Raw genomic sequence first — 16,850 nt, 5'->3', positions numbered from 1 at the left:
GGAAGGAAGGAAGGAAGGAAGGAAGGAAGGAAGGAAGGAAGGAAGGAGAAAGGAAAGGAAAAGGAGGGCCAGGCATGGTGACTCACACCTGTAAGGCCAGTACTTTGAGAGGCCAAGGTGGGTGGATTGCTTGGGCCCAGGAGCTCGAGATCAGCCTGGGCAACATGGCCAAACCCTGTCTCTATTGAAAAAATAGCCCCCAAAATTAAGCCGAGCCTGGTGGTGTGCACCTGTAGTCCCAGCTACTAGGGAGGCTGAGGTGGAAGGATTGCCAGTGCCTGGGAGGTGGAGGCTTCAGTGAGCCAAGATCATGCCACTGCACTCCTGCCTGAGTGATAGAGTGAGACCCTGTCTCAAAAAATAAAAATAAAAATAAAAAAATTATAAAGAAAGGAAGAGGCTAGCATTGTCCTAGTGGTAATGGGGAATAAATATGACAACATGTAGAGGAAGAAGTATTTAATTTAACTCTACCTGCAAATATCAAGAAAGATTTTCCTGAGAAGGTTATAATTGTGCAGAGTCTGAAGGAATAAGTAGACATTCTTCAGGCAGACGGGGAAAATGTCATGCCTGATAAATAGAATTGCTGAGGAAGGCAGAGAGACCAAAGAAGGAGCATGCTAGACTTTTGAACATCTAAGTCTATTTTGGAAATGGATATTTGGAGTTAAGGCGGAAGGACTGGTGGGAGATAAGGCAGGTGCTGATGACATCACGAAGGGCCTATGCACTATGCTAAGGAATATGCACTCTGTGCTGTAGACCAGGGCTGCAAATGTGGCCTTCAGGCTGAATCTGGCTGACAGGCCGTGTTTTGTTTAGCCAGTAAAGTGTTTTGCTTTGTTTTATTTTTCCTCACCAAATAGCTCTAGTGGCTGAGGCAGTTAGTTGTTCTAGTCAAAACGATTCCAGCTAATAAGTGTAGAATGAATGGAATCGGATAATCACCGTTTTGAAGCGCGTCATTAAGTGAGAGGGTTGGGGGAACTTTATGAGGAAGGTATGCCTGTCAGTGTCTGCACAGGAAAACTTCTGGTCGTTCAAGTAGAGGAAACAGGCAATTTCACACAAACAATTGGTCAAAACAAGTTTCAGAGGACTGAGAGCACAGAAGGGAGAAGAAAGGGCACAGAGCAGCGGGAAGGAGAGGGCATTAAACCCGGGGATCAGAGGCTCTGGAGATTGGCCTCCTCAGCAGCTGGAACCTCCGCCACCGCGGGAGCTGAAAGAGGAGGAGCATCCTTGGCTTCTACTGCCTTCCAGTCTCTTCTCACTTACTGCTTCCCGCAGGCGGAGGCCAACCGGTACCCCGCTAGCAAGGGCGCCCCGCAGGACATGATGCACTGCAGAGCAGAGGGGTGCGATGTGCAGTGTGAGCTGCGAGCAGCCAGGGTCAGGGACCCCACCCTCACCTCCAGCAGCTCGGCGTCGCTGAAAGTCTGGCGATGAAAGTGATGCCAAGAAAGAAAGCAGGGCTCTCATGCCTCACCCCTCCCTGCCTGCCCACACCTTCGCACCTTCGGCAGTGGCTTCTGTGCTCATATCTGCATTTCCCATTCACCCTGCCCCCAGATTATGCTCAAGAAAATTTGTGCTCAGTCAAAATTATTACAAAGTTCGGCTAGGAGTTTCCTTCACCCTGTGACCCCTCCCCAGTTCCACTGGCCGCCTTCCGTTCCCCAAGGAACTCTGTGAGATAAGGCCAGGAATGAGGTCCCTGGGCTGGAGCTGGGGACCAGGAGTGCCTACAGGGCTCTTCCCACTGCTTCTTCTACTTTTATATTTCTCTTGGCTCCCTAAATCCATTTCAGCTCTAGGTAAGGTTAAATCCTTCTCTTGTGATCTGGATTTTCAGGTTGCTCAGTGGGGATGTGTGTATGGAGGCCAACTTTTCCCCCCTTACACTTTGGGAACTCACAGTTTTTCAGCCATCTCACAGAGTTTGCAGTGGCAAGCCAGTTCTTTCAAAGGGTTTGTGAATTCTTTAGGTTTTCCTGGTATGTTGCTGCAGTGTTTCTTGAAGCAAACGTTCACAATGTGAGTCTCCAGGCACTGTTCTGCCTGGCCAGGCGGGAGCTGCACATTAGTCCTGTCTCCTATCCACCATTTTTTTTCTATAATTCTCTCCTTAATTCTTTTCAGTTATCATTCAAAATTTTTGACTCCCTAGAGTTCAAATTGCCCCAAATTGGCCACAATCAATCAGCTGGAGAGTATTAATTCATACAATTACTCCATTCCCTAGGATTGGGAGAGCTGGGGCAATGTGTGCTCACATATTTCATCAGAGGCCAAACATAAAGTCAGCTTGTGAAGGGAGTTAACATTGGGTTTCTTCAAGAGGACCATGAAGAGTTCCAGAGGCTTGTGGAGACTACTTTCAAAATAAAAACAAAAAAAGCAACCTTTCCCTTCCAAGTAAACCAAGGGATAAGACTCAGGGGAAATGGTTTAAAGACCCATAAAAAGAAATATTAATATTCTGTAGCAGATGGTTAACCCTAAGAATTGGGGAGAAAACTCTTGGATGATAGAATCAATAAAGAAAGCTGTTAGGAGAGACATTGAAAAAAGAATAAACTTTCTTTATACTTTCATTTGAACAATACCTAAAATCAGAAAGAATATTAACATTATTATCTAGATCAAAACTTATCTAGATAAAAATGTAAAACAAATGGGTTGTGCTTATCCTGGTTTAGCAATGGTAGACACTGTTCATTGAATAAAGATGGAAAACTTTTTAGTATAAGCATATTCAACTTAATTGAAATTAAGTAAAATTAGTTACTTAATTGTAGCTAGTACTCTGTTAGTAAACTGCCAAAGAGTTTTTTAATTACTAAAGTATGCTTATAAATAAAAATTAATAATGACAAATATTAACAGATCTTATTGATTACCTTTAGTTGGCGAATCAAATAAGTATTGGATTTTTGCATTTTGATGCTGTATGCCCAACCCAAGGCCAAGTATTATTTACAGGTCAGAAATTGGGGTGTGTGTGTGTATGTGTGTGTGTATGTATAGACACACACACACACACACATATATATAAATATATACCAATTATATCTGTAGATAGATATAATTTAAATTGAATGTGTTAGTTTCTCCCTCCTTCCTGTAATTTATTCTTCCTCATTGTGTTCCTCCACCTTAATTTATACTCAGAAAATAGAAAATACTCACTGTATTAAAATGCCAAAGGAAGTTTAAAATTGATTATGTATCAATATTCTTACTAGGTTCACTGTTACAGAGAAAATTATAGTTACCTGAAGCAAACTGAAAAGAAAATCTCAAAAAAAAAGAAATTGTAGTGCCTATATTTATTTCTTGGCTTACAATTTTTTTAGATTAAGCAAATGCATTTTGAGCATTTGTCAGACATTACATACACTTATCATTGCTACCCTAAATTTACTCATAATACTTTATGAGTAACACAGTTCTTAGTGCCTTACTGTATTTGTAAAAGTGAATAAATTATATATAGTTTGTACCCTATAAATCCCTCTACATTGTTAAATAATAATGTTGTGTTTGTAAATAGTAAGTATGGACCTCACTACATAGACAATGTGCACTTATTAGAAGAATTTGCAAAAGAGAGTTGTAGACTAGAGAGAAAGTTAGAGAAAGGCCTAAAGCAAGGTCTTCTCTTTTATTGGAAGAAAAAAAAGGTCCCTTTTGATTCCTAGTTAGTGGCAGTATCATGAAAACACAAGATCCAGCCAATGTGCTCTTCCCAATTTGAAACACCACAGTTCTATTCTGTGTCCTCATAGTGTGCCTGAGGACTGTGATAAGATAATAATGTGTATTTCTATGATTTTCTACCTCTCCATTTATACAAAAAATCATTTTCCATTTATTACAGTGCACTGGGCATAGGGCCAATTATTTAAATGTACTGCAAGTAGGGTTGCCAGATAAAATACAGGACACCTAATTAACTTTGAATTTCAGTTAAACAATGACTGTTTTTTCATGTATGTCTCATTTGTTTTGTTGTTGTAGTAGTTGTTACTAAATCTACCAAGCCTAGTTGGAGGTGATGAAAGGGCAGGGAGTAGAAAGATACTTCCCATGAAAATGCTTTAACTGAAAAGAATACCCACACACAGAGAAGAAAGGATCAGCACAAGAACTCCAGCAACTCAAATGACCAGAGTGTCTTCTGTCCTGCAAATGACCACACTAGTTCTCTAGCAAAGGCTCTTAATCAGGCTGAAATGACAGAAATAAAATTCAGGATATGGATAGAAATGAAGATCTTCAAGATTCAGGAGAATGTTAATACTTAATCCAATGAATCTAAGAATCAAAATATAACAATACAGGAGCTGACAGATAAAATAGCCAGTATAAAAAATAATCTAACTGACCTGATAGAGCTGAAAAATACACTACAAGAATATCCTAATGCACTTGTAAGTATTAACAGTAGAATAGACAAAGCTGAGGAAAGAATCTCAGAGCTTGAAGACTGGCTTCCTGAAATAAGATAGTCAAAAATAAACAAGAAGAGTGAAAAAAGAATAAACAAAACCTCCAAGAAATATGAGATTATGTAAACAGGCCAAATCTATGAATCGCTAGCATCACCAAATAAGACAAGGAGAAAGCCAACAACTTGGAAAATTAATTTCAGTATTTTGTCCATGAAAGGTTCTCCACCCTCGCTAGAGAGGACAACATTCAAACTCAGGAAATGCAGAGAACCCCTGCAAGATATTAGAAGATCATCCGCAAGACACATAATTATCAGATTTACGGAAGTCAAAATGAAAGAAAATGTTAAAGGCAGCCAGAGAGAAAGGGCAGGTAACCTGTAAAGGGAACCCCATCAGGCTAACAGTAGACCTCTCAGTTGAAATCCTGCAAGCCAGAAGAGATTGGAGGCCTATATTCAACATTCTAAAAGAAAAAAAATCTTCAACCAAGAATTTCATATCCAACCAAACTAAGCTTCCTAAGCAAAGGAGAAATAAGATCGTTTTCGGACAAGCAAATGCTGAGAGAATTCATTACCACCAAACCTGTCTTACAAAACTTCCTGAAAGGAGCACTAACTATGGAAAGGAAGGGCTGTTACCAGCCAATGCAAAAACACATTTAAGTACACAGACCAGTGACATTAGAAAGCAACCACACAAACAGGTTTGCATAATAACCAGCTAACAACACAATGACAGGATCAAATGCACACATACTAATACTAATCTTGAATGTAAATAGGCTAAATCCCTCACTTAAAAGGCAGAGTGGCAAGCTGGATAAAAAAGCAAGTCTTCAAGAGATTGGTATGCTGTCTTCAAGAGATCCATCTCACATGCAGTGACTCTTATAAGCTCAAAATAAAGGGATGGAGAAAAATCTACCAACAAATGGAAATCAGAAAAAAGGCAGGGATTGCAATCCTAATTTCAGACCAAACAGACTGTAAACCAACATCAAAAAAGACAAAGAAGGGATTACATAATGGTAAGGGGTTCAATTCAACAAGAAGAGCTAACTATCCTAAATATATATGCACCCAACTCAGGAGCACCCAGATTCATAAAGCAAGCTCTCAGAGACCTACAAAGAGACATAGATTGCCACACATAATAGTGGGAGACTTTAATACCCCACTGACAGTATTACACAGATCATCAAGGTAGAAAATTAACAAAAGATATTTAGGACCTAAACTCAACACTCAACCAAATGAACCTAATATACACCTACTGAACTCTCTACCCCAAAACAACAGGATATACATTCTTCTCATAACCACATGGCACATACTCTAAAATTGACCACAAAATTGGACATAAAACAATCCTCAGCAAATGCAAAACAAAACCTCAAAATCATACCAACCATGCTTTCAGACCACAGTATAATAAAAATAGAAATGAAGACAGAAAATTGCTCAAAACCATACAATTACATGGAAATTAAACAACCTGCTCCTGAATGACTTTTGGGTAAATAATGAAATTAAGGCAGAAATTAAGAAATTCTTTGAAACTAATGAGGACAAAGGTAAAACACCAGAATTTCTGGGACACAGCTAAGGCAGTGTTAAGAGGGAAATTTATAACATTATATACCCACATCGAAAAGCTAGAAAGATCTCAAGTTAACAATCTAACATCACAGCTAAAAAAAAAAAAAAACTAGAGAAGCAAGAGCAAACCAGCTCCCAAGCTAGCATAATACAAGAAGTAACCAAAATCAGAGCTGAACTGAAGGAGACTGAGACACAAAAAACCATTCAAAAGATCAATGAATCCAGGAGTTGGTTCTTCAAAGAAATTAATAAGACATATGGACCACTAGCTTAATTGTAATAATGAAGAAAAGAGAAAAGATTCAAATAAACACAATTAGAAATGACAAAGGAGACATTACCATTGACTCTACAGAAATACAAATAACCATAAGAGGCTGCTATGAACACCTCTATGCACACGAACTAGAAAATCTAGAAGAAGTGGATAAATTCCTGGACACATACACCCTCCCAAGACTGAACCAGGAAGAAAGTGAATCCCTGAATAGACCAACAACAAATTCCAAAATTGAATCAGTAACAAATAGCCTACTGAATCAAAAAGGCCCAGGACCAGACAGATTCACAGCCAAATTCTATTAGATGTGCAAAGAAGACCTGGTACCATTCCTAAAGAAACTATTCCAAAAAATTGAAAAGGAGGGACTCCTTCCTAAGTCATTCTGTGAGGCTAGCATCATCCTGATACCAAAACCTGGCAGAGACACAACAACAACAACAAAAACTTCAGGCCAATATCCTCAATGAACATCAATGCAAAAATCCTCGATAAAAAGCCAGCAAATCAAATCCAGCAGCATATCGAAAAGCTAATTCACCACAGTCAAGTAAGCTTTATCCCTGGTATGCAAGATTGGTTCAATATACACAAATCAATAAATGTGATTCATCACATAAACAAAACTAAAGACAAAAACCACATGATAGGCTTTCAGTGGTACTGGTACAAAAACAGACACATAAACCAATGGAACAAAATAGAGCTCAGAAATAATGCCACACATCTACAGCGATCTGACCTTCAACAAAGCTGACTAACAAGCAATGGGGGAAAAGACCTCCTATTCAATAAATGGTGCTGGGGTAACTGGCTGGCCGCATGCAGAAGATTGAAACTGGACACCTTCCTTACACCATATACAAAAATCAACTCAAGTTGGATTAAAGCCTTAAATGTAAAACCTGAAACTATAAAAACCCTGGAAGATAACCTAGGAAATACCATTCTGGACACAGGAACTGATAAAGATCATATGATGAAGATTCCAAAAGGAATTGCAATAAAAACAAAAGTTGACAAATAGATCTAATTAAACTAAAGAGCTTCTATATAGCAAAAGAAACTATCAACAGAGTAAACAGACAACCTACAAAATGGGAGAAAATATTTTTAAAAAACCAGTATTTAATAAAAGTCTAATATCCAGGATCTGTAAAGAACTCAAAGTTACAAGCAAAAAACAAACAACCCCATTAAAAAGTGGATAAAGGACACAAACAGACGCTTTTTAAAAGAAGACATACATGCAGCCAAGAAGCATATGAAAAAAAATGCTCAGTATCACTAAGCATTAGAAAAATGCAAACTAAACCCAAACCACAGTGAGATACCATCTCACACCAGTCAGAATGGCTATCATTAAAAAGTCAAAAAATAGGGTTGGGCATGGTGGCTCATGCCTGTAATCCCAGCACTTTGGGAGGCTGAGGTGGGCGGATCACCCGAGGTCAGGAGTTCGAGACCAGCCTGGCCCACATAGTGAAACACCATCTCTACTAAAAAAAATACAGACATTAGCTGGATGTGGTGGCGCGTGCCTGTAATTCCAGCTACTTGGGAGGCCAAGGCCCTAGAATTGCTTGAACCTAGGAGGCAGAGGTTGCAGTGGGCCAAGATCGCACCATTGCACTCCAGCCTGGGCAACAAGAGCAGAACTCCATATCAAAAAAAAAAAAAAAAAAAAAAGGCAAAAAATAAAAGTTGCTGGTGAGGTTGCAGAGAAAACAGAACACTTATACAGTGCTGGCAGAGTGTAAATTAGTTCAACCATCATGGAAAGCAGTGTGGCAATTCCTCAAACAACTAAAAACAGAACTATCATTTGACTCAACAATGCCATTACTGGGTATATACCCAAAGGAATACAAATCGTTCTACCATAAAGACACATACACACATGTGTTCCTCTATTCACAATAGCAAAGACACAGAATCAACCTAAATGCCCATCAGCGATAGACTGGATAAGGAAAATGTGGTACACATACACCATGGAATACTACACAGCCTTAAAAAAGAACGAGATCATGTCCTTTGCAGGCACATGGATGCAGCTGGAGGCCATGATTGTTAGTAAACTAACACAGGAACAGAAATCCAAACACTGCATGTTCTCACCTATAAGTAGGAGCTAAATGATGGGAACGCGTGGACACATAGGGGTGAACCACAGATACTGGGGCTTACTTGAGGGAGGATGGTAGGAGGAAGGAAAGGATCAGGAAAAATAACTATCTGGTACTATACTTAGTACCTGGGTAGCAAAATAAGCTGTACACCAAACCCCTGTGACACAAATTTACCTGTATAACAAACCTACACATGTACCCCTGAGCCTAAAATAAAAGTTTAAAAAAAAAAATACTTTAACTGAATTATTACTTAAGGTCATGCCCTTGACTTTTATTAAAGGATGATATATTAGTACTGTATAACATTTTGCATTTTCTTCAAAACTGTTATTTAAAGTTTTATGATTCTCTTTTATGTGAAAATACATGCAACAATTCTCTTTTAGAATTTGATGCTGGGAAAAGATATTTCTCAAAAAACTATCATGATTTATTTGGTTTTGTGTGGGGTTTTTTCCCCTTTGACTAACAAGAAATTCAAAACTCATTTCATATGATATATAGTATCCATATAATCTTATATTAAAAGCAGAATTTCTTCAGTCCTCATTTTATATTTAATCTCTGACTTTCTCTCATATATTATTATTAAAGGATTATTGTGTTTTCACTTTAAATTACCCTAAACCTTTACTATAGTTTTGTTATAAAAATCAAATAAAATAAATGTTTTAAACTATTTGTATATTATCTACAATGTTTTGTTGGCTGTAATGATAATCTGACTATAAAGATGTCCCTGGAATCCCACAGATGGAAATCTGCTTTCAATAATTTTAATAACATAAGAGTATTAAAATTGGCATTGTCTAATACATCTTAAGAATCTTATCTTCTCCCAATATAAAGTTACCTTCTCTACATAAAAAGGGTGGGTGGTGTCAAAGAGAATACAGTAAGGAAATAATATGATTAAGAAATTGCTATGAAAATAATTTCATCTTTATGAATTAATATATTATTTCTAGATGTTACATTTTTTATTTTCATTTCAGAAAATAAGAAGATAATTAAGTGTAAGAAGAAACTCCATAATACCTGGAACCTCAGATAACCTTGATATCTAATGGCATGTTTCAGAAATTGTAGTAATGAAAATGCATAATTATCTAGCAGATAAGTAAACAATGAATAAACTAGTAGACTTGAAAGTACTAAATGACTTCTTACATCAAGACAAGATAGAGCATTGATTTATATTGCTTTTACCCTATTACAATTTAATTTAAAAATACTAAAGGCAAGGAAGCTTTATTTTTAAATTTAAGAACCATACTTTATTGACTTCAATAGTGAGAACATCACATAATCTCAACAAACATTTAAAAGTTCGAAAGCTTGCTATTGTCATGGAGAAGTTTGGGGTGAATTGGTATATGCTGTTATCCATTTTATTAAGACACCTAAAGAAATAGAAAACACAAATTTAAACAAGCCTGGATCTGACAGTGCCACAATGTCTTCTTGTCTTTTAATAAATGCATTTAAAACTATAAACTTATCCCTATGTGCCATTTGAACTGATTATTAAACATCTTGATATATATGTATTCTTATAGTCATTTAGTTCTAAAGATTTCATAGTTTCTCTCATAATTGCCTTCTTAACACACAGATTATTTGGGAGTTTTTTTTTCCCCAAATATATTGGTTTTCTCCATCTTTTATTATTAATTTCTAAATTACTTGCATAGTGGTTATAGAACTTTACCCGTGTGATAAAATTTTGAGAATTGTTGTGAATCCTTGTGTTCCATATGACTTTGGAAAGAACGTATAGTTTCTGTACACTCCCTTTTAAATATGTTATATTCATTTGTTTTTAAAAGTGTTGGTTTTGTGCTTTAAAAATATCTTTTAAAAGTATTCCTATCTATTGAGTGCAAGATTCTCTTATATCAGGCTTTTTAATTTGGTTGTTGAAATCTTTTCACTCCTTACTAATTTCTATATGCTTGATCCATCAGCTTCTTACAGGGGCCCATTAAAATCTATTTTTCTTCTTGATGTTATTCTGTAAGGTATTACTTATTTTGAGCAATAATAAGTGATATTTATTTGTTATCCTTTAATCAAATATTGTGAAATTCTTCATTTCACACTGTTGCCTTATTCTTGAGTGCCAAGATCTCACACATTCACCTCAGTATGAACTGTATCAAATACAAATTTATAAAGAGAATATGAAAGATGAACTATTTCTGTGTGTCCATTTCATTCTCACCTTTGAGAATAAAATAAGATATTGTATGTATGTTACAAAGATTTTAAATTTGACTTAAATTTTGAACTTTGGAAATTAAATCTGCCAAAGCATAGTCCCGGATAATATGAAGAATTACAACTAAGTCCAGGAACAGTATTTCTTGAAAAGATAGCAACATTCCTTGAAAAGGTGCTTACTTGGACTTCTTATCCTACCATTGAAGACTAGAACAAAATACCTAAATGATTGGGACCATAAGCTAGGATAAATACTAAAAGAGCCTATCCAACATTCTGCTGAATGTCAAGAGAAAGCTGAGATGATTCCAAGGGAATGCTGCTGCGGTGTTCAGAAAGAGACATTTGAACCCTGACTGAGATACAGTGAGAGTGAAATATGCTAGAAGAAAAAAGGAGGAAGAGAGTTAAAGACAGCCTTCAAAGTCTAACCCAATTACCATGGTCCTTAAAGAAATGATTCTTGATTAAGAGTGGGTGGCCAGCACAAAGTATTTCTAGAAAATATTTCTAATGTAGCCAAAAGAGATGCCCCTAACTTCTGTCCTCACCCCTGCTGCTTGCAAATGTGGATGTTTGGAGGATCCCATTTACCATCCATGACCTTTGGTCTGAGATACATGAGGAAGGGGAGATTTGGAGAACCCCAGACACATAACCTGGAGTAGAGCAGAGCAAATAGTGCTTCATTGGTTGGTTTGGACATTTGTTTTATAGCATTTATGCTGATTTTGCTTTATTAAAATCACTCTTCTTCAAACCTACATGAAGACAAATGATGATGTAAAATAGATAAGTTTGTAGAAACCAGATTCTCCTGAAATCTTTTTTCATAAAACTACTTTTTATGCGAATAGAAGCTTTGCAAACATTAGAGACATAAGTAAAATTATCTCTATTGCCAAAATTTATCTCTCAAGTGTTGAGATAAGAAAGCCACGAACACCTGCATTATTTATTATTGACTATATGAAGTAAATAGCAATGTAGAAATATTACTACTAATAATTAGTAATTAATAGAAATAGTCAATGTGGCTCCACTCTTGGATAGAGGAGAAAGAGATACTCTCTACTAAAATAGGTGTGTAAAAATGTCTCAGGGTTAATTGTGTACTCTTGCATAGACCTTTCACCCTGTAGTAGGTTTGTGACAATTGTGAACAAATTTACCAAGATAAATCTGGGCAGGCATTCCCATGGGAACACATCTCCTGTGTTTCCTTTTTTAAAAAATAGCCTTGGCTTACATTTTTAGACACTGTGTTCATTTTAATGGTAACTCAGGTAATGAATTATGAGAAAATTTATATAAGCTGACAGATTTTTGTTGTGCTGATATTAGTCTTCTTTATATAAACCCAGATAAAATGTATAATTTCTTAGAAAACAGTTTACCAAAATTAATGCCAGTAGAGACAGAAAGCTTAAACTAACCAATTTTCATAGAAGAAATAGAGAAAGTTATCAAGAAAAAACAAATGATCACAAAGAGACAACAGACCCAGATGACTGCACAGGGAAATTCAACCCAACTTTTAGAGACCAAATAGTCCCAATATTTTTAAATTGTTTCAAAGCATGGCAAATAAAGAAAATTTTTAAATTATTTTAATGATATAAATATAACATCAGCACCTAATCCTGGTAATGGTAGCACAAAAATAAAATTATAGAGCAATATCATTTATGACAATTGATGCAAAAATCTGAAATACAATTTAGAAATAGATTCCCAAGCAACATTCAAAAAAAACACCACACTATGACTTGATATTTATACGAAGAATGCAAGAACCTGTTAGCATTGTTAGGAAACCTACTACTAGAGTGCACAATACTAATAGGACTAAGAAGAAAAATCACACAGTTACCTCCACAGATGCTTAAAAAGCCTTTGAAAAAATTCAACTTATGTCCTATTAAAAAAAAGAAAATTGCAATGAATTGGTTCTTAACATGTGGAAATAAACACTCTCATACACTGCTTGTGGGAATAAAAAATGACACAATTCCATGTACCTAGAAGACATCCCAGCCATTCCACTCCTAGTTATTTAAGAGACTTGAATAACTCTGTATTAGGCCTTTTTTGCATTACTATAAGGGAATATCTGAGCCTGGGTGATTTATAAAGAAAAGAGGTTTAATTGGCTCATGGTTCAGCAGGCTGTATAAACGTGGCACCAACATCTGCTTAGTTCCTGATGAGGGCCTCAGAAAGTTCACAATCATGGCAGAAGGTGAAGGGGAGCCAGCATGTCACATGGTGAGAGCAAGAGCAAGAAAGTGAGAATGGGGAGGTCCCAGACTCTTAAACAACCATAACTCACATGAACTGAGAACTCACTTATCACAAAGGGGATAGTGCTAAACCATTCATCGGGGATCTGCCACCATGATCCAGTCACCACCCACTAGGCCCCACCTCCACACTGGAATCACATTTCAACATGAGATATGGAGGGTACACACAACCATATCAGCATCTTTATTTATAACAGCCAAAAACTAAAAACAATCCAAATGTCTATTAAGGGATGGATGTATAAACAGTTTCGTATCTGTGTGGTGGAATACTACTGAACAATAAAAAGGAGCAAACGGTCGATGCACGCAAACACATGTATAGATCTCAGAATCATTATGCTGACTGAAAGAAGCCAAACAAAAAAAGAGTACATGCTATATAGTTTCATCTATACATAATTCTACAAATGGCAATCTAATCAGTAATGACAGCAAACAAATCTGTGATTGCTTAGGGACGGGGGCAAGGAAAATTTGGGGGTGATTAATATGTTCATTATTTTTGTGGTGTTTCTTGGGTGTATATATGTCAAAAGTCATCAAATTGCATGTCACTCAATATTTCACATTGCAACTAAATATTTTCCCGAAACTTAGGGTTAATCCTGTCACTCTGCTGTTTAAAATAATCTGATGGTTCTCTCTGAAGAATAAAGTTTAATTATCTGCCATGACATTCAAGCTCCTTAATAAACTGGCCCCAATGTACTATTCCAGAATCATTTTCTGACATTTACTTTCATGCACTCTATATCTAACTAAAATGGACTAGTTTCCATTCTCCGGATACCTCATGCTATAACCATGATAGCCAGAATGTCTATTCCTTGTGCCTTTGTCACACAGTTCTAATGTCACTTCTTTGATGAAGCTTTCATTTAGGAAGAATGAGTAACAACATACTTTATGCTCCCATAGCATTTTGTCTATGCTGCTATTATATAATTTCTCATATATTATAGATATTTGGTTATATGTCCATTTCCCTAACTACATTATTAGCTATTTGAAAGCAGGAGCCACGTGTTTGTCGGTCAAAATTTTTGCACACTGCCTAGGACACAGAAGATGCTCAATAAATGTTTGTTAAGACTTCTAGTAAGAAGTAAATAAAAGCACATGAGCCTTCCACTCTGAATTCTTATTAATATATTCATTAAAATAGATAACTAGGTACCTCCAAAACAACATTCCAAATTGAGAATAAGAATTAAACATATATCAGAAACTTGGAGTTTTACATATTTTCACATCAATGGGTCAGGTTAACGACCTGTTAATTCACTTTCTGAGCTAAAACGCCAAGACTAGAAGCAAGAGTAGGACTTGGCTGATTTAATGATAGCTGCAAACAAGGAAGGTGAAGAGCAGAGGCAAGCAGAAAGTAAAGCAGGGTCTCAATGTAAAAGGCAAAAATGTCCTCATGAAAGCTTCTTAGGGAAAAGCTTTTTCTTGATGCTTGCTTTCACCTCTGTGTGCCAATTACATTAGATCTAGTGGTATTTTAAAAAGCCTTGTAACTCGTCTTCAATGAGAAGAACCATATGTGACGGCATTGTTGTACTTACCACTAGAGAGGAAGTCTAGTGGAAAGCTTCATCTTTCCTTCCTCCAGTTTCTTGTCAATGCCTTTCATTGGCTGACCCCACAGAAACCATTAATACCATCCATAAAGGCCACCTGCATGGGTCACAGAGCAAAGTGGAAGAGGCTAGAGACTACATCTAGTGGGGCAAACAGAAAATATTTAGCATATTTCACCCTCTTTGTTAGCATATATTCTTGTTCATATATCTTGCCTTGGTAAAAAATGTATTCACACAAAATCCCCAGTAACATATCATTATGAGGTGATGCCAAGTCAGTTATACTCTTACCTGAAACCTAAAATCTTAGCTACCACCTATGCTTCCACATAAGTAGCAAAGGAAAAAAAGGAAGCCAAAGGAAACAGATCATGAGACCCATTCTGAGGTTTGTGATGAGCCCTGGGTTGATTTTCAAACTTCCTTCTTTGATAATTCTTTTATGATCCTCTTACCTTCTCCTGATACTTGAATGGAAGGAGTTGTATGAAAATTGGTGTGACTCAACTTTTCTTCCTGTAGAATTTGGGTCCTTAGTGGATGTATCTTCCATTGATCAATACAGTTGAGTAACGACTTACTAAGAAGTGCTAGGTTTTAGATATAGTTCTCTATTGCCCCCATTTTGTAATAGAAACCTATTTTCTCCTTGGTAATCAAGATCAATCACACTGTATACTAACCTTCTTTCCTGCCTACTGGTTAAGCAGTACAGACTGTTAAGAAAGAGCCTCAGATTCTAATTTAATCGAACTATGATTGTTCCCTCCTTAAAGCATTCCTCGCTGGGGCACTAGGACGTTCAAACCCATTGAACTGAAAGTCTTGAGGATAAGAACAAAAATTGTGTTCAGGAGAGGATTTTTTGTAATGAGAGTGGCCACTTCCCCCTCACCCTTGTTTCCCACATTGGTTACCAGATTAAGACATAGCAAATCCAGTAGATCAGCACCCCAATCTCCCAGATGTTATTTTCACGAGAAGCTACAACTGAGTCTTCCAAAAGCCATTCCATCATTCTAACAAGGCAACTTCTTTTGGGTGATGTGGCACATAGTCAGTCTAGTGAATCCATGGGGGTGAGATCATTATTGCACTTCCTTCTCATAATATGTATTTCTTGTTGGAAGCCATATTGTGTGGGCTACCGTGGCAATGGATGAGATATTCTGTAAGTTCATAAATGGTAGCTCTGGCAGAAAGGGAATAGACAAATCCACAACCAGAATGTGTATTTCTCCTTGTGAGGACAAATAGCTGCTTTTTCCATCATGAAAGCATTCCAGATCATCAAAATACTGCTAGACATCTGCCTGATCCCCATAAAAGATAATTCCAGCAAGAGTTCCACATTGGCCTCTGCTGTTGACAGGTTGAGGATTCAGTTCCACTGGTAGCTAGATCACCCTCATGAATTAAAGCCCATTTTATTAAATCCATGCATGGCCTCAACCCCTGCCTCCATGACCACTTTGTATATGGGGACTTTGAGCTTGCATTCTTGGCCAGAAAAAGAGGCTGACGTGGATATTCTTATCCATCTGGATTTTGAGAACCTGCTCTGCAGTGGATACCTGTAGGGGGGCTTTATGTGGAACATACATATCTTCACACTCTGTGCCCACTCCAAGAAACCCATCCACAAACCTCTCTTACAACCTGCCTTGCCATCAGCGTGTCATTCTTGTTCTTTCTACATCCCGGGCCAGCCAGCCTATCTGCTAGTCCACATATTAGTGAAGATCTATATTAAGGCTATCTTTCTTTACACATGAGTGGACAACCAGGAATTCTGCCCACTGGAATGATTTCGGCTCACCCCTGCTTTTCCAGGACTTCCCTGAGTGGGACTGTAATGTAGCAACTGTCCACTTCTCACTGCTACAAATATAGCAAGACAGTTCCATCCACAAACCAGGTGGTACTTTTTCCTTCATTGTTAACTGGTCATAGAGGCCTCTTCATCAGGCCATGGATGCAGAGTGAGAGAGAAATAATAAGGAACCGTGTGAATCTGAGCCACCAGTATATGCAGTTTTGTTATGCTTCCTAGACATGATCACATCTGTCCAATTTTGTGACTTGGTGAATCAGATTACCTCAATTCAGGCCACTTTATGTCTTATGGGCAGGCATTCAGTATTTATCAAGATCCAGTAGTACACCAGGAGTTGCTTTTCAAATGGAGAATTGTTGTCAGCAGAAGAGAGCATCTCTTACTGCAAAATCCTAGTGGTATGTTCTGTGATC

The 16,850-nt window shown here is 37.3% G+C and overlaps 1 protein-coding gene across 1 annotated transcript in view; it reads left to right on the top strand.

The window, feature by feature from the left end:
* The window catches only part of MGAT4D (MGAT4 family member D), a 34,542-nt gene extending 19,373 nt beyond the window's left edge, over positions 1-15,169 (top strand). Inside the window, 3 exon segments of the mRNA XM_058437037.1 lie at positions 1,017-1,445; positions 2,913-3,001; positions 15,123-15,169. Of these exon segments, the coding sequence (XP_058293020.1) occupies positions 1,017-1,445; positions 2,913-3,001; positions 15,123-15,169 (565 nt within the window).
* Positions 15,170-16,850: the final 1,681 nt, after the last annotated feature.

The sequence above is a fragment of the Hylobates moloch genome, unplaced genomic scaffold (genome assembly GCF_009828535.3).
Source record: "Hylobates moloch isolate HMO894 unplaced genomic scaffold, HMol_V3 SCAFFOLD_3, whole genome shotgun sequence".
NCBI classification, from domain to species: domain Eukaryota; kingdom Metazoa; phylum Chordata; class Mammalia; order Primates; family Hylobatidae; genus Hylobates; species Hylobates moloch.
This window is presented reverse-complemented; position numbering and strand designations above follow the sequence as displayed.